Below are 17456 nucleotides of genomic sequence, written 5' to 3' on the forward strand. Positions count from 1 at the left end.
CCCACTGACCCCCTGGAGCTGTAGCGCGGTACTGCGGCTCACTGTCCAAATCCCATTCAAATCCCAGGCCAGGGTCAGCCAATAAGAAGATTAGGTCCCATCTATCTATATATATCTTCCCAGCAGGTAGGCTTCCTGAACAGCCCTCTGTACTGATTACCCTTGTGAGGTACAGAGCTTCTACATAAGGCCAGAGTAAGGAGCCTTGGAGGGGTTTGATCCGGATGGGGAGGGCAGGGATCATTTGATAATGAAATTGTAATGATGTCATCATGAAGCAGTGAGACCAGACTTATACGACTGATTCACCAGCCTCTCCGGCTGCCTCTGCCTGCCTCTCCACCAGTCTAACACTACACCTGCATGCCTCTCCAACACTTAAAACAGAAGAATCCAATACAATGGAGTGTGTGTGTGTGTCTACGTGTGTGTTTCCTGTGTGTTTGCGTGTGTATGTGTCGATGCATGTGTGTGAGATTTGTGTGTCTGTGTGTCGGACAGCCAGAGACAGACAGAGTGACGACAGGAAGGGGAGTGCCTCCACGCAGACGTACAGAGAGAATGTGTGTATTGTTTGTGCGTCAGAGACGAGCGTTGCATCACATGATCGACTGCTCTTTCTGGAGCCAGGAGGGCCACAGGAAGTGACAAGTGTTGGGACTGAGGCCAAACAGGAAGTAGATCTGGCCAAAATCCCCCCTGTTGATAGGTTCAAAAACGTGCCAAAACGATTGGTATTTTTAGTCCCAGGAGGACAATCAAAGGACAGCTCCAGTTTAAGATCAATAAAAGATCAACACAACAATCTTCAAGTTCATCCTTTAGTGGTTTCTGGGAAATAAGGAGTGCTCCGAACTGTGATCATGAAAGGTTTGTATTCCCCGTACATGCTGAGCAGTCCCATAATGGTGTTATGGGATTTAATAATAATTGATATGAACTATTCCTACTCTCAATTAGCTGACGATTTTATCAAAGCCGCTTGCAGCGGATTCCTATTCATGGTAAAAGCATTCCAATTAAATGGAGAATATTAACAGTAATTCAATGTGAGATTGAAGTCATAGACTCCACCCATCTGTTTCTCCAGTAACTAAGAAAATGCTCACCGTTGTGATTGAGCCCAGACAGAACGCCTCATTTTACTGGATGTAATGCCAGTTGAGTCCAAGGAACACATCCGCAATGTGCAGCCTACATCAAATTGAGAAGTCAAAGTGATTCATTGGCAACAGTCATTCTTGTAGGCAGGTTCTTGCAGCCTTTTATGACATGGAAATAAAAAGTTGTTCTTTCTCATAAACAATGAAAAACGTTTACTGGGTGTGGTGGCCATGATGAGGCAGCTACTGTCTGGAAAACAGGCTGGCTGGTTTAATTTGTGTAATATGCCATATATGTGCAATACAAATCCATAATTGACATGAACAAATGTTCACATTTTCAGAACAAAAACGATATGAAGTTAATAAAACTCTTAGTAAATCAAGAGGAAACAGCCTTGGGTGTTATCTGGTTGATCATGTACTGCCTTTATTTAAATACTTTAAGGAACCTCCCCTACAGTGAACGGTTAGAAAACGCCTCTCAAAGACACGACAAAGCTCATTTACAATGCAGGAAAACAAATCTAATTTACAAAATTAAAAAAACTGAAGAACAAACATAGGTCTGAAGAAAAGAAGAGACGGACAAACATTATGTCCCGAGAAGCAGATACCTCCACTTCCCAGAAGCCTTTTCTCAAAGTAAAAGGTGAGACGATAGAATTTAGTTCGCTTTTAAATCTTTATACAGATGGGCAAATTAAAAAAATAACAATACACGGGAATTGATTCTCTCTTTACATATTCCCAGGCTGTGAGACCACCAGGTTACACTTTATTAATAACATATTAGAATATAAAACAATTCAGACCCAAAATGCCATCAGGCGTATCTCCCCCACCCCACCGGCTTCCTCAGAGTATAAAAAATAAATTAAAATAACGCACATTTCAAAGACAACAGAACCTTACAGTCCTTAAGTTTAGTTTTGCAAATTGACCATGTTATCCATGGGGTTGTAGGTCATGTGATAGTTAGGGTAGGTAAGCTAACCCAGACAGCTCTTTAGGAGGCAGCTGTGTGTGAGGGCAGCAAATCATCAGCAGGCTGAGCCCAATCACAGGGAAGGACCGCAGCCGGTGACGTCTGGCCGACAGGAACGCCCCACGGTCACCACTGATGCTGTTACGTTGAGGTCAGAGGTTTGATTGCGTTTGCTAAACTCGCTGCCTTTGTACAGTTGTGAATGAAAAACCAACTTCAATAAAACATCGAGAGATGACGAGAAGACTGGGAATCTCTAAACCAAAGAGGACTCGTAAACTCTACAAATGCAAATCGTGCACAAACTAAAAAGAAAAATGTGGAAAACCCAAGAATAGAAGAATTATATCAGTCTGTCATTTCTCTCTCTACTGCAGTACACAGTACGGAAACCAACGATGCATTTGATTGGTCGAGCAAATAAACGGTGATTACACATGAATAGACATCGACAACATGGCTTCTGTTTCTGGGACTTTGCGGTCTTGTACAATGTCAAAAGCAGTGCAATAACCCCCCTCCCTAGCGCAGAAAAGAAATATAGTGGAGGATGGCAAACTGGATAAGCAGAGAAGCGGAGAAGTACGGCCACAGACGGCATGTTGCTCTGTATAGCTGAAGAAGATACATTTAATTATACATCTTTGCCTTTAAAATATAAATCTGGCTTCCAACCTCCCACCCAACTCTCAAAGTCTCTTATAGAACCCAATCTGCAACACTGTAGAAATGTGCGTGCGTGTGTGTGTGTGTGTTCGGTCGTGTGCGTGCGTTAGTGGAGTCCATGTTGACCAGTAGTTTGATTCAGTGCACTCGTCGGTCCTCCTTCACATCACTGCTGTGCTCAGCGTTCATATGTTGTTTGTTAAAACAATGTTCCGGGGTTGACCGGACAGTCGGACGGGTTCAGAGGTCAACGTACAGTGGAGGCGGGGGGGGTCACTGACAGAAGGGGGACGCGGTGGGGTCGAAGCCTTTGAAGACGTCCTTCAGCGAGGCGTTGTCCTGCTCCGCCTTCGTCAGCTCAGCCTGGGCCGGGCTGTTGCCGCCAAACGGGCTCCCGTTGCCGCTGGCTTTCCCCGCCTGTTTCACCATGCTGAACAGGGTGGACACCGGCAGGTTGTGGACGCCCGCCGGCCCCTGCTCTGGGGCCGCTCCGGCGGGGCCCGGGGCTCCGGCGGCGGTGGCGGCCGCCCCCGAGGCAGCGGGCCCTCCCTGGGCCTGGGCGCCGGGCGAGGGTGCAGGCTTAGGCCGGGGCCGGTTGTAGCTGTTGTAGCGGTCGGTGCCCTGCTCGGCGCTCTTCTCCGGCTCCGGCTGGTCCAGCGCCGACTTCCGGACGAACAGGGGCTCCTTGGGCTTGGGTTTGGGGGCCGGGGCCTCGCTGGGCTTGGCCTCGCCGGCGCCGGCGGCGGCGGCGAGGCCGGGGGGGGCGGTGGAACCGTTGCTGGGCCCGGGGCTGCCCGGCTTGTTAGTCCGCGGGTCGTAGAGGCTGATGCCACTCAGGACGCTGGCGCCCCCCGGTGGCCCGGGGCCCGCAGCGCGCCCCGCCCCGCCGGCGGACAGCAGGCGGGGGTCGTAGGGCGCGGTGGCAGGGGAGGAGGAGGAGGAGGAGGAGGAGGAGGAAGAGGCGGAGGAGGCGCTGGGGGGGGGAGCGGCGGAGAGCGGGGGAGGGAGGGGGTCCGACGGCTGCTTCAAGGCAGACTTCTGGGGCTGGAGGCGGGGGTCGCTGAGCAGCCGCGGGTCGGCGGGGGGCTTGCGACTCGTCCGGGGGTCCACCGGCTTGTCGGCGGGCAGCGGGAGGAGCATGGGGGGAGGGGGGGGAGGGGGCCCCAGGAGCGAGAGCGCCGGGGGGGGCGGCGCGGGGAGCAGGGGCGCGGACGGGACGTGCGTGGGGCTGGAGTTGACCGTCTTCAGGATGCGGGACAGCAGCTCGAAGTCGGGCAGCGAGGAGGGGGGGGGCCCGGCGGGGCCCTCCATCACCGGGGGAGGGGGGGGGGAGGGAGGGGGGCAGGAGGGGGAGGGAGGGGGGCGGGGGGCCCCGGGAGAGCCGGGGGTCCTGGGAGGGGGCCGGAGGGATGCCGGGCGGGAGGGGCAGGGGGTCCGGCTTGGGGGCGGGCAGGGGGAGCAGGTCCTCGGGGGACCAGGACACGGAGCGGGCGAAGGCCGGCAGGTGGAGCACGACGTCCTTCTTGATGTGGCTGAACTGCTGCAGCCGGGAGCGGGGGTCCCGCAGGGCCATGCCCATCAGGGGGTCCAGGGGGATGGGCACCGGCTTGTCCCGGAGCACCCTCTCCGCCTCCTCCTCCTCCACCGCCAGGGTGGGCAGGGGGGGGGGCTTGTAGACCAGGGGGGGCTCGGCTTTGGGGCCGGCGGGGGGAGGCGCCGGGGGCCCGGCCAGCCGAGCCAGGCGGGGGTCGGCCGGGGGCCCCGGGGCGGCGGGCTCCGGGACGGGCTCGGGGGCTCGGGCGAGGCGGGGGTCCCGGGCCAGGCGGGGGTCGGCGGGCCTCGCGAGCGGCGGGCCGGGGCCGGGGGCCTTCTGGAGGCGGGGGTCGCTGGGCTGGCCCTCGGGCTTGGGGGGCGCCTTGGTCTGCTGCCGGAGGGTCTTCAGGATGGAGGTGACGCTGCTGCCCCCGTCCTCGTCCTCGCTGGAGTACCAGTTCCCAGAGTCACCTGGGGGCCAACCGGCAGGGAGTCAGTCAGCGGGACCCTACCATTTAACCCTACCTCTTGAGCCACAGGCCCCTACAGTAACAATAACGTGTGTGTGTGTGTGTGTGTGTGTGTGTGTGTGTGTGTGTGTGTGTGTGTGTGTGTGTACGTACCCTCCATGCAGTGTTCATTTTGTCAGCTATTTTAGATTTAGTCTTAAGACGAAAATGCTTATTCGTTTTTAGCAAATTATTAGTCAATTGTGAAAAATGCATTAAACTGTAACGAATTTCAAATTATAAATATGTACATATGTTAATATACATATGTATACAATGCATAACGTAACGTTAGCTCTCTGGCTCATAAGACTATACCTCCCGTTGCCAAGTCGTAGCTCCGTCCTGTTTACTGGAGGAGTGAACAACGTTTCTGTTGCATAAGAACCTGACGGGAGGGTAACGATTATATATCGTTACCTTTGAATGTCCAAATAGCACACCGCTAACATTTTGTGTGTGTGTGTGTGTGTGTGTGTGTGTGTGTGTGTGTGTGTGTGTGTGTGTGTGTGTGTGTGTGTGTGTGTGTGTGTGTGCACCCTCCCTGAGCCACAGGCCCCTACACTAACAGTAACGTGTGTGTGTGTGTGTGTGTGTGTGTGTGTGTGTGTGTGTGTGTGTGTGTGTGTGTGTGTGTGTGTGTTAGGGCTGACCGATAAATCGTATTTTCATTGTCATCGCGATATGAACATGCGCGGTTAACACATCGGAAAAGATGCCTGAAACGCGATGAATAAAAATCATTTTATTTACACGGGCCATGTATTCACACCCAGCATGCGAACATTTGACCTATCAGATGGAGCCCTGGATACATGCGCCATGCATTCACACCATTTGGCCAATCAGATGAAGCAACAGCTAGCCGTCGGCGCCGGCAGCGTCCCCGGGTCCTATGTTCCCCCGGGTCCTATGTTCCCCCGGGTCCTATGTTCCCCCGGGTCCTATGTTCCCCCGGGTCCTATGTGTTCCGGAGCCACCCTCAAATTAATTGGTGTTAATTTTGTGGCGACTGCGAGGCTATGTAACACGATGGCGGAGAAAGGAGAGAATAGCGAGGAAAATGTGGTTGACGAAGACCTTGTAGTGAAAAAGAACTGCACTTCTGCAATTTGGAGTTATTTTGGATTTTGGATTTTAAATTGCCATGTCCATGTTTAATTTATATTTATTTAATTATTTAAGTTGTTTTCCCCCAGATATTTTTTTATTTCAAGAGTTCAATGTTTTTGTTCAGTTTAGAAGAAAATATTTTAAATAGAGCAGGGGAAATTAAACTTCGTTGGGTGTTCATGTTGTGCACTTTGTTCAATAAAAGTTAAATAAAATAATTTATTTCATTTCTTTATTCAGTGGGCATAGGCTATTCAATGTTTGGGGTCTATGTTAGCAGTGTACCTATTATAGCAGAAAGACAGGAACTGTATAGCTAATATGCACACTTCAATATTTGTTTATTTATCGCAAGTCATATCTCATCGCAATATTGAACAATGGTATCGCACATCGCAGATTTTCCTCATATCGTGCAGGCCTAGTGTGTGTGTGTGTGTGTGTGTGTGTGTACCCTCCCTGAGCCACAGGCCCCTACACTAACAGTAACGTGTGCGTGCGTGCGTGCGTGCGTGCGTGCGTGCGTGCGTGCGTGCGTGCGTGCGTGCGTGCGTGCGTGCGTGCGTGCGTGCGTGCGTGCGTGCGTGCGTGCGTACCCTCCATGTCGCGGCCCTTCTCCTGCCCGCCCTCGGCCAGGCGTCGGGCCCTCTCCTCCTCCTCCTGCTGCTTCTGCTGGATCCTCATGAACAGGACGCGCTGGGCCGGGGGCAGGAAGTCAGGCACCGACATCCCTCCGTGATTGGCCGAGCCGCTGTTGGGCGGGCCGTCGGGGCCTCCCGAGTGGTCGCCGAACTTCTTGGGTCCGCCTCCTCCCGTTGGCGGGGGGCCCTGGAAGTTGTCTCCTAGCAACCAGAGAAAAGCGTCAGGGCTCAAAGGTTCACTGGTTTATAAATACGGCTTGGGATCACAAACCAGTCTAGAACCCACAGCCCTGGAGAACCCAGAGCCCTGGAGAACCCAGAGCCCCGGAGAACCCACAGCTCCGGAGAACCCAAACAGCCCAGAGCCCTGGAGAACCCAGAGCCCTGGAGAACCCAGAGCCCTGGAGAACCCAGTGCCCTGGAGAACCCACAGCCCCGGAGAACCCACAGCTCCGGAGAACCCAAAGAACCCAGAGCCCTGGAGAACCCAGAGAACCCAGAGCCCTGGAGAACCCAGAGCCCTGGAGAACCCAGAGCCCTGGAGAACCCAGAGAACCCAGAGCCCTGGAGAACCCGGAGAACCCAGAGCCCTGGAGAACCCAGTGCCCTGGAGAACCCAGAGCCCTGGAGAACACTGTAACATGTTGTTTTGGGATATAGTCGTTTCATTCTTCTAGACATTTCATTTTTAGATGAACTTAAGTGATCAACAGAGATCTGTAATTCACTCACGGATCATCCCAGAATGGTGTTCTATGAAACCCCTTGCATTGGTATGCATTTCATTCTATCCACCTCCCTCAATTACTTCCCACTGATATATAAGGGGGAGTCCGTTTCCCTACTGGCTACGTAGCCAAGCGGGTGACCAATTACTGTACACTCCCCCAGCCAGGCCACTCACTTCACCGAGACTTTGAGGGAGTACGAACTCCACAAAACAATCAATCCTGTACTGTAGATTTAGATGTATATTCAGTGAATGCCGTTTACCTTCCTCCACCACCCCTTCCATCTGCATGCCCTGCTGCTGCTGCTGCTGGTTGAAGAAGTTTTCAAAGAAGTTGGGTGGGGGTCCCAGGGGCATCATGCCTCCGTGAGGTCCCCCCTCGCCCGGCCCGAAGGGCCCCATCATCGGGGGCCCGCCGGGAGGCATGTTGGGAGGAGGCCCCTGGGTCATGTCAGGGGACATCATGCCAGGGGGGCCGGGGAAGCGCACCGGGGCGTCGCCGGGGGCCCCTTGGGAGGAGGTGGTCCCGGTCTGGCCCTGCGTGGTGCTGGGGGTCTGACTCCTGGGAGGGAGGGGGGGAGGCAGGATATGAATACAGTTACATTACATACCACGCAGCTGGAGCTGTTTAAAGACCGGGGCTCAATAACTGAACCTCATTATAGGGCTGCTCGATTATGGGAAAAATCATAATCACGATTATTTCGATCAATATTGAGATCACGATTATTCAAATGATTATTTTTGAGATCGAAAGCATGTTGTATTTATTCAGCATGGCACTCCCAAAAAAAAAGGTTGGAATTACGCCTTAAAAATTACGCAAAATGGTCAAAAAGAAAATGTTCCAATCTAAAATAATATACAGATATGTATCCAGCTGTTCTGCCCTTCAAAAAAACATTAAAAAAATATCGAAAAACTAGATTGTTAATTTTGTGATTGTTTGATGCTAAAATCAAAATCGCTATCAAAATTTGATTAATCGCCCAGCCCTACCTCATTATTCATCTTTAACTGTGCTTGTGCCTTTCGAATAGGGCTTGTTAAGTAATCATGCTCAAAATTTACTTGCAATTCCCATGTACTATATTCGATGATCCCGCTATACAAAAGTACAACAGGTTCATTTAGGGAGTCTACTCAGTCAGGGGTACTTTAAGGACTTGTAAGCTCATATTGAGATTACTTTATGGGCAAACTATACAGGTTACAATTTGGAGACAAAAAAAATCACTTTATTTACCTTGTAGCCAGTTTGTGAGCCAGTTGTCCTGTCGGCTGGACTTTAATCTCAAACAACGAGGGAATCCGTCCACAACCTCCACCTCCACCGCCACCGCCACCACCACCTCCACAAGGAGGTGGAGGGCCCACGGGGGGAGGAGGTCCGTTGGGGTTCGGAGGACCCCCTTGGTAGGGACCTCCTTCAGAGCAAGGAGGGGGGAGCGGAATGGAGTTGGGCCCAGTCATGGGCCCTTGCATTGGGGGAGCCTTGTTGAGCATAGGGCCCTGGTTGGGTCCGGGTGGCGGGGGTCCGAAGTCCCCCCCCATCGGCCCCCCGAAGTCTCCGGGCCCGTTGCCCGTGTCCAGGGGCCCGGGCCGGGGAGGGGTCGGGAGGAGGCCGACTCCTGGTGGGGGTTTAGGGAGCGGGTTGATGCCCTGCTTCTTCAACTCCTCCACCTCCTTCTCATCCTCCATACCGGCCTCCGCGTCCTCAGCCAGCATCTGGAGGGAGGAGGGACACGGTCAGCACAGAGACAGGTCCCACCAAACCCTTGTTCCCATCATCTCTAAGATCTTTCCCTGCTCAGGTTAAGTGATGTTAAGCGTTTAAGACCAATTTGAATCCCAAATAACTACAATTAAATACTAAAGACAAAAAAACTGGGCAAACAGGCATATTCATATTCTTACTACTGGTCGCGTACATGTGGGATTCGATTAATGTTATTAGTGTGTTTAATCTCAGGGAATTATAAATAATATATAGCATTAGCTAAGCGCTAGTGAGCTCCAAGAAGGACCAGGTCTAGGGCGGGGCACCCGCCTTGTTGAGCAGGTCCTGGGTGTCGTCGTTGAGGGCGTCGTGGGAGAACATGCACTCGTCTCCGTTGACGCAGTTCCCCGTGGTGTGGAACAGCTTGCACGGGAAGTCACGTGATCCAGAAGGTCAAGGGTCATCTCTCACACAGTGGATGTACAGGTCATCTCAAAGTCATGAATAAAGGTTCACAGTTTGGAGTACTGTCATTTTAAGCATTTTACTGTCAATTATTCATTATAATTATATCAAATACTGTGATTCAATTGTAACCCAGCAGCTTTTATCAAAAGCGACTTGCTGTGTATTTTCGGACTTCTTGCCAAAGAGGCTTAAAGGGCGTTGGGGTTTGAATCCAAAACCTCTCAGTTGGGCCTTATACACTTCAATTTCCCTGCTCTCAGCCTCAGGACCATTTAAATAACTACCTGCGTATGTATGGGGACACACAGAGCGGTAAAGGATATCATGCATGTAGGGACAGTGCTCGGCCCGAGCACAGAAGCCAGTGATGTAGAACTTGCAAAGCTCCTTCTTCTTGGGCAGCTCGATGTCATGGCTGAAGTTACAGTGGTCCCCCTGGTGGTCAATGGGGATAATTAAAACATAAGTTACAACAGGTTCAGGTGTATTTACCATTGAGGCCCTCCAAAGCCGTTATCCAAAAAAACTTAAAGTGACTTCCGATACAGGTCAATAGGGAGCACACAGAGAGAAGGACAGAGAAAGAGATACAGAGAGAGAGATACAGAGAGAGAGAGAGAGAGAGAGACTCACCCAGGTGCAGCGGCCTTCGATGTAGTACTTGCAGATGGCCTTCCCCTTCTTATCAGGGTGCTTGTCCCCAGGGTTCCTCCTCCCTGCTGCTCCTCCTCCTCCAACACCTCCGTCATCCTAACACACACACACACACACACACACACACACACACACACACACACGATTGAAGGAAAGAAACAGTATACGGTGATGAGGAGGAGGATTCCAGGAAACCATGACTTCATCAAGGGGGTCAGTGAATGAGAACAATCACAGGATCTATTGCCCATTATACCGACCTAATGATAATAATTAATACACATCTCATGCATTGCTCTTTACCCCATTGTCCATGTCTCCATTGTTGTCTTCGTCGTTCATCTGGTCTACTCTTCCTCCTCTCCCTCGGTTTCTCCCCTTGCCTCGATTCATGCCACGCCCCCCTTTACCCCGGCCCCGCCCACGGCCCCCTTTACCACCTAGGACAGACAAACAGACGAGGAAAAAAAGACAGTTAAAAATTTGAATATTTAACTGATGCCTCGTTATTAAAGGTGACAAATCATACCACCAGGTGCGAGTGTGATTAGCCGTTACAAGCCGTTTTGAAAGCCCACGTGTGATGTCAGAAGAGGCAGATTTTTTTACAACATGTTTTCTAACTGACCTCTGCCACCACGGTCTTTAGACTTGCGGTAGTGGCCTTGTTCCTTAGAGTAATCATCATAGTCTTCCTCTCCCATGTTATCATAGTCATCGTCGCCATACTGCTGAAAAAATGAACACATCACTTTTTACAGGTAGTTCCACAATCGACACGCATGTACAGATTGAAGTACATTTATGTGCTCAACAACGTGTATTATGGATAAGACTATGTGCTTACTGATGGTCTCACCTCCATCTCTCCTTCCCCTCCGTAACCATCGACGTGTTCGTTGTCTCCCCCCATCTTTCCTCCTCCTCCTCCTCCTCCCCCACGACCCCCCCTTCCTCTACTTCCTCCCCTCCCTCTTCTACCTCCCCTCATCCCTCCGCGACCTCGCTGGTTCTTCATCCGACCTTTGCCTCCTAGAGGGGCGGGGGAGACAGAGAGAAAGAGACAGAGAGAGACAGACAGAGAGAGAGATAGAGACAGAGGCAGAGAGAGAGAGGAGGAGGAGTGGTGGATTAATGAGTTACTTTTGAATGTAGAATAATCAGAGACTCCAGAATTCACTTGTCCTCCCTTAACCCTTGGGTAAAGACCGGCTTGCTAACCTGTGGCATGTAGCCATAGCATTCTCCTTAGGCAGCTCAAGCCCACTGGCCTTGAGCTGCCTAAGGAGAATGCTATGGCTAACCTTTGGCACTTAGCCATTGCATTCTCCTTAGGCAACTCAAACCCGCTGGCTCTCATACACAACTTTTTGTTATGAATAGAAAATACTAAATCCTAAAACTTGTGTCTCATGTGAATCCAGAAGATCAGATGAGACCAGTGGGGGTCTATGGTCTAAGACACGTTACTACATAACATTTGATAACCGTTCTTATTTTTAGCTCTAACAGGGCCTTACCTCGCCCTCCGCGGTTTCCTGGCCCCCCTCCCACCTCCTTGGCCTTGCGGTACTGGTTGAGCTCCTTGGCAAAGTCATCGTTGTACTCTTCCTCTGGATTCTCCTGGTCCTCCTCACCCTCAAAGTTCTCCTCCTGGTATTCGTCGTAGCCGCCGTAGTTCTGCTTGTCCATCTTCATGTAGTTGCCCTTCTTGGGGCCGCTGTAGACGTCGTGCGCCTGGAGAGAACAGAGATCGGCGTCATTCAGGTGCGGTAAAGTTATGATTATAAAAAAATGAAATCCATGGTACATGCTGATAGTTGGGCTAATGAGTATGTAACTTGGGGCTGCAAAGCACCAAAATGAACTCGCACAGCGACAGTTCACTGCCAGTCTCCTCCTTGAGGCTAAGGAGTGTTTGAGAGAGTGTGATTCTGACTTTAAAGCCGTTGTTGGGACTCACAGCAGGGGGGTACTGGGGGCTATACTCCCGGTACTTCGTCCTCTTCTCGCTGGGACTGTAGTCTGAGTCATCGCTGAAGTCTGAGTGGTCGTCATCAGAGGACGGGTGACGCTGGGCGAGAGACAGACAGACAGCGATATTTAAACACCGCTGGACTAAGGACTTTTGGACACAAGTAATCAGGCATTCTAAACGAAACAGCTACAACAACTAAAACAGGCAATACAATTCGAGCCTCATTTAGATGATAACAGCAGCTCAACTAGAAGAAGAGATCTGAATCTTGTTTCCTTAGCGGTGTGCCACATCCCTGCCCGTCAAGGCGTCGGGCCCTCTTACTTTGTGCTTGGATTTGCGTCTCTTCTTGGCCCTCCTCTTCTCCTTCTCCCGTTCCCGCTCCTTCTCTTTCTTCCTCTTGCGCTTGCGGCGGTGGGAGCGCTCCTCGTCCGAGCCCGTGCTGGCGTGGCGCTCCCTGCTGCCTCGCAGCTTCTCCGCGCCTCCTTCTCCGCCGGGCTCCGTCCCGCCCCCTCCAGCGCCTCCTGCTCCACCACCACCTCCTCCTCCTCCTCCTCCTCCAACGCCTCCATCTGCCTCGTCTCCTCCCTCGCCACCTGCCCCGGGGGCGACCTGGGTCTCTACACTCCCCTCCTCCTCCTCCAGCTCACCCACATCGTCCTCCAGCTCCCCCTCCTCCAGCTCTCCATCCTCCCGTCTGCAGAGAGAACACAAGCCAGTCAGCATTGGGTTTATGGTTGTAGTCATTAGGGAATATGATATATGACACTTAACACACAGGAGCTGAGGTAAATTTAATGATATACGTCAGATATACATAAAAACATGTAATATTAAGTGATTAATATTAGTTCTCTCTTTCAGAAGAACATTTGCTATAAAATGATAACGAACGCCTGTTGATGTTCAACACACCGGGGATATTGGGGACCTCGACAATGTTCCATTATTAGTCAGCTTTTAATATTAATCAGTAATATTCAGTTATGATTACTACAATTGGTATAATTGATTCCCTAAATCCCACTTTGATAGTTAATCACTGTAGATTAGAATTAATTAACAGATTAATTTGTATAAGTGGATTTTTTGGGCTATTGAAAGGGTAATCTTGTTATGGTTAAATGCTGATTCAGCGGGTGGCTTCATTCTCGGTGAGAAAATGGCCGCGTGCCTGTTAAACTAACAGCTTAGATATTATATATTTAAACATAGGGACAAGCCGATGTACTCACGTACACAAACATCATATTTATATAAGTGTTAAAAAAAATATACGATTCATAGTTTCACATTTTTTTCGCAATGGTATTACCCAAGACTCTCTTGGTAACAAGTTCGTGTTTTCAGGGAACACAACACTGGCTTCTGATTAAGCATTCAAAGTGGAGTCACAGGAGTGCTAAATCACATGATCCTGATCTAATGTATTGCGCTGCACACAATGATCAATGCTTAGCCTGAACCTCATCATGGAGGATGGGGTGGGTGTCTGGTCAGGGGGGGAACCAGGATGAAGGAAAGACCAGGGGTGGGAGGTTTGAGGAATTGTGGAAGGGTAGTGTGAAGGGAGGGGAATAAGAAACAGCACGACTGAAGAAATAATTCCAATTAAATTATGGAATCTGAATGGATGGTTTATGGGTGACAAAGACACTATCTCTTGACACACCACAAAGAATAAATCTATTGATGCAATAACTGCCCGCACTCTACCCTGTCAGCACTAAAAGAAGATCCAACCATGTATTTATGACTTTTACAGCCAATATACGTCTAAACTGTGTAGCAAAAAACACTTGTGCTACTTAGATTTACTTAAAACGCCAAGACATAAATCATTTATATCCCCCCCCCCAACACACATTTAGAAGTGTACCATCCCAAAAGTCAAGCTATGGTGACAGCAACACATGAAGATTAGCCACGTCCATGGTACTTTGTCAATGGTCTCCTGTTCTCTGGCCTGCCATGGCTCTTTGCCTCACAGTATCTGGCTATTCAAACACAGATAGGCGGTGTACTCTGGTAGAGTACACTGGCCCCTTGCCTGTGTAAGAATGCAGAGTTGGCAGAGCCACTAGTGGGAAAACCTACTGCAATGTCCCCCGTGTCAGCTGTATCGCTCTCAGCTCAAACTATCTTTAACGCAGAGTTAGGACGGAGAATATAGTAAGGCCATAACTGTACGCCGGATTTCTGCAACAGTTTAACGAGGGACAATTGATTTAAATCTACTGTGGTGAGACCAAATGGGGACAGGAATCTCAGTACATACATTCCTCTAGCTATTTAGCATACAGCTTTCACACATGTTGACAATACAGAATATTAAAATTGATCTTTAAACTCACCCTTATTTATAGCTAGAGACTCACATTATTACAAACCAAAGTCTCAAGTCCTATACCAACATTTGATTTATGTTTTGTTATTTGAAAAGATTCTGCCCAAGTTTCTTTAGAAGTTCTAGTAAGTATGTTCTACTATGAAGCAGTTAACCATTTGTTGCATCATGTGTTCTCAGCCAAATTACCTGAGCTTCTATCCAACAACCACCAAAGACAACAATTTAACTAGTTATGTGGCTGTCTTTAATGCCTCAACAACTAGTTTTGGAGCAAATACAATCAAGACACAGGAAGCCAATTCGTTGTGCTAGCATTACTTGTGGCCAAAGTTAGAAGACTATTTTGCATGTTTCACACACACAATGTTATCTTGCCAAAGATGGATCAACCTGGGCTTGCTTTTTAAACTTTATACAAGAAAGTTTCTAATAATGGTGAATTGGGGCTGCTTGCCATAGCACAAGGGCCAAGCTACTGGGTAGGAGGGCACAGAAGACTGGGAGTGGTTGCCTTGCTCACTACAAAACAAAGTCTGACACAGCTGACCTCTGGCCTGTTGGGCTGAATCACAAGTATAAGTTATGGACTGACCCTTTGGTTGTGCAAGACACTAGAACCACACAAGTCTTGATTGGCTATGCTAAGCCATACACAACAATATTAACCACGCTAATGACAGTTGGGTGGAATATGCGTTTTGTTATTTTTCGTTTTCTAAACCCCAAAAAACTGTTAACACGAGAAAAACTTGGTCTAAAAAATGGTTATACCAAATCAATATGGTGGTAAACCATACTGCTACTCATTTTGAAAAAGATATCTGTTGGTATTCTATGATTTTGTAAACGCCAAAGTGTCTGAAGACATAATTTGCAAGTTTGAAAAGATCCATTACAACTCCGAAAACAATGAGAATATCCATGATCAATACAAACTTTGCCAATAATAGTTACCATGCAATGTGGGATGATTATGTCCTTATTACATGATTCTACAAGCAAAGGGCCATGATGAAAATGATGGGGAATACTTACTGTGCGAGGTCTCTTCATATTTTTTTTTCCCTCAAAACTATAACAAAGTTTTCCTCAAGTTTTAGGGACACTATCTTGTGGTATTTTTGGGGACTAGAAAGTGTATTATTAGATAGTGGGGTCAGGGAACGGATTTGCCAACTGGAGAATGTGGAAAGGGAGACGTTTGCTGTACTTTTGTGATGCTTTGCAAACGTTTTACACATTTCAGGGACTTGTGTGGTTGTTTGGGAGTAGTAAGTGAGGGTACGACTGTGAATAAAAACAACATATGTTAAACTTTGACATGAGCAAACGCTATGTTTTTCAAATCAAACTAGTATTTTATATTTTAAAAAAGCCACCGGCTATGCCCATACATTATATCAAACATGTATTTGTAACCAAAACCGCAATTATTCCATAAGTCAGTTGTAATGGTGGCGACGACATTCAATGCGAAGTGCGCAGTGAAACGGTTACGAACCACAATGTTAATATAGTTAAAATAAATACTTTCAGCATTTAACTGTTTAAGTGTTTGTCGTTTGTGACTGCATTAACTGATCAGTGTGATATTGAGCTGTGAAGTGAACTTAACCGAGCGAACTAGTAACAATGACATTGATCAGCAGCATATTCGTGACATGTAGCATTAGCCAAGCGCCTCCACTACCAGCCGTGTAATGGCGAACAGGCTAAATGTGCTAATTTACGTTAGCTATGAAATCGGTCCACGTTTAACCATGGACAATTACTGAGGAAAGCACACCTGTGCCATTCTCTTAACTATGGCATCGCCCGCATCAAACGGCGAATTTAAGTTAAAATTAGATGATTAGTTCGGACTTTAAAAAAAATATAACGTTTGCAGGCAATCCACAAGAGGCTCTTGTATTCGTTCGTTTTCCTAATATGTTGGGTGACACTTTGCTTGGATCAATTTGTTCGACTTCGCATTTTCTTTCCAACGAGTGGGTCTGCGTCGATTGATCGCTGATTGTGGTAACGTTTATAAAACAGCGGGACGATGTTTCTTTTTAACCTCCCAGTTGGCGTTGTCCTGTCAACATGGCGTTCGTTACCTTTGTACTTGCTCCCAGAAAAGGCGAGTTTAATCCCTTTTGAAAGAAAAAAGTAAAAATAAAAGCCCGGGCTTTTGTCTAGAAGCACAGGATTAAATAAATAATTTCATTTAAATGATTGTAGAATTACTCGACCTTTCGTCAGTCAGGAGACTGTTGTGTTCGTGGTTGGTAGTTGGGGAGTTTGGATGGACAGTCATGCTTTCCACAGCCATTTCCTCTAGCTACATGGAGGTGCAAAAATTACAACTCGACTGGATTCTACTGGCTTATGCGTCACTTCACTTGGATCTACTTGTTATTTTGCTTAAGGAGCGTTTTAAGTTCATAGTAGTCAATTCTCCACTAACAGTTGTAAGGTAAATTTTGATGAAATTGGGTCCTGACGCTGTCCGTCCTACAGTAGCGTTGTGAATTGAAGACTCATTGACTTAAAATGGCTGGTCGTCTTCTTGGAGAGAAAAGAGGCGGATTTAAGCGAGGATGGCGTCATGCCGTATTACGTGTTGTCGAACCCGTTACGGAAATTGTCGAGTTGAGCCGGTTGAGCCGAAAGTCATGACTGAAAGACAGTTCATTCCTACATGTAGCAACGTGAACAGTGGTCGGGATGAGTTAGTATGATTATGTACTTTATTGACACAATTAAAAAATAAATTTGTTTTGCACATTGATTTGTGTAATCCCTGGCCATGCCTTAGGTAATGAGCCCATCTCATCACCCCTCTGGCCAATATTATGTCACAACTTGAGTTTTCATTCTGATTTATGCTGCTATTTGTTTAAGAGCTTGTACAGTTCAAGTAGAGACATGGCATTTTCTGCAGTGAACCGGTATATATTTATTTATTTTCCAAGAGGGTGACTGCGATGGACGACGTGTGCAGAAGCACTGCACAGGTTC

The 17456-nt window shown here is 48.7% G+C and overlaps 1 protein-coding gene across 1 annotated transcript; it reads right to left on the reverse strand.

Annotated features, from left to right (window-relative positions):
• Positions 1 to 1508: 1508 nt before the first annotated feature.
• zc3h4 (zinc finger CCCH-type containing 4) lies at positions 1509 to 16977 on the reverse strand. Its single transcript, XM_079733179.1, is given in 15 exon segments — positions 1509 to 4087; positions 4089 to 4761; positions 6509 to 6754; positions 7547 to 7845; positions 8530 to 9011; positions 9334 to 9443; positions 9795 to 9906; positions 10105 to 10221; positions 10429 to 10565; positions 10754 to 10856; positions 10985 to 11157; positions 11646 to 11862; positions 12089 to 12199; positions 12428 to 12800; positions 16688 to 16977. Coding segments are annotated over 15 exon segments (4290 nt in total). The 5' UTR covers positions 16768 to 16977; the 3' UTR covers positions 1509 to 3030.
• Between the last annotated feature and the right edge of the window lie 479 nt (positions 16978 to 17456).

The sequence above is a fragment of the Pollachius pollachius genome (genome assembly GCF_949987615.1).
Source record: "Pollachius pollachius genome assembly, chromosome: 3".
Classification (NCBI taxonomy): Eukaryota; Metazoa; Chordata; class Actinopteri; order Gadiformes; family Gadidae; genus Pollachius; species Pollachius pollachius.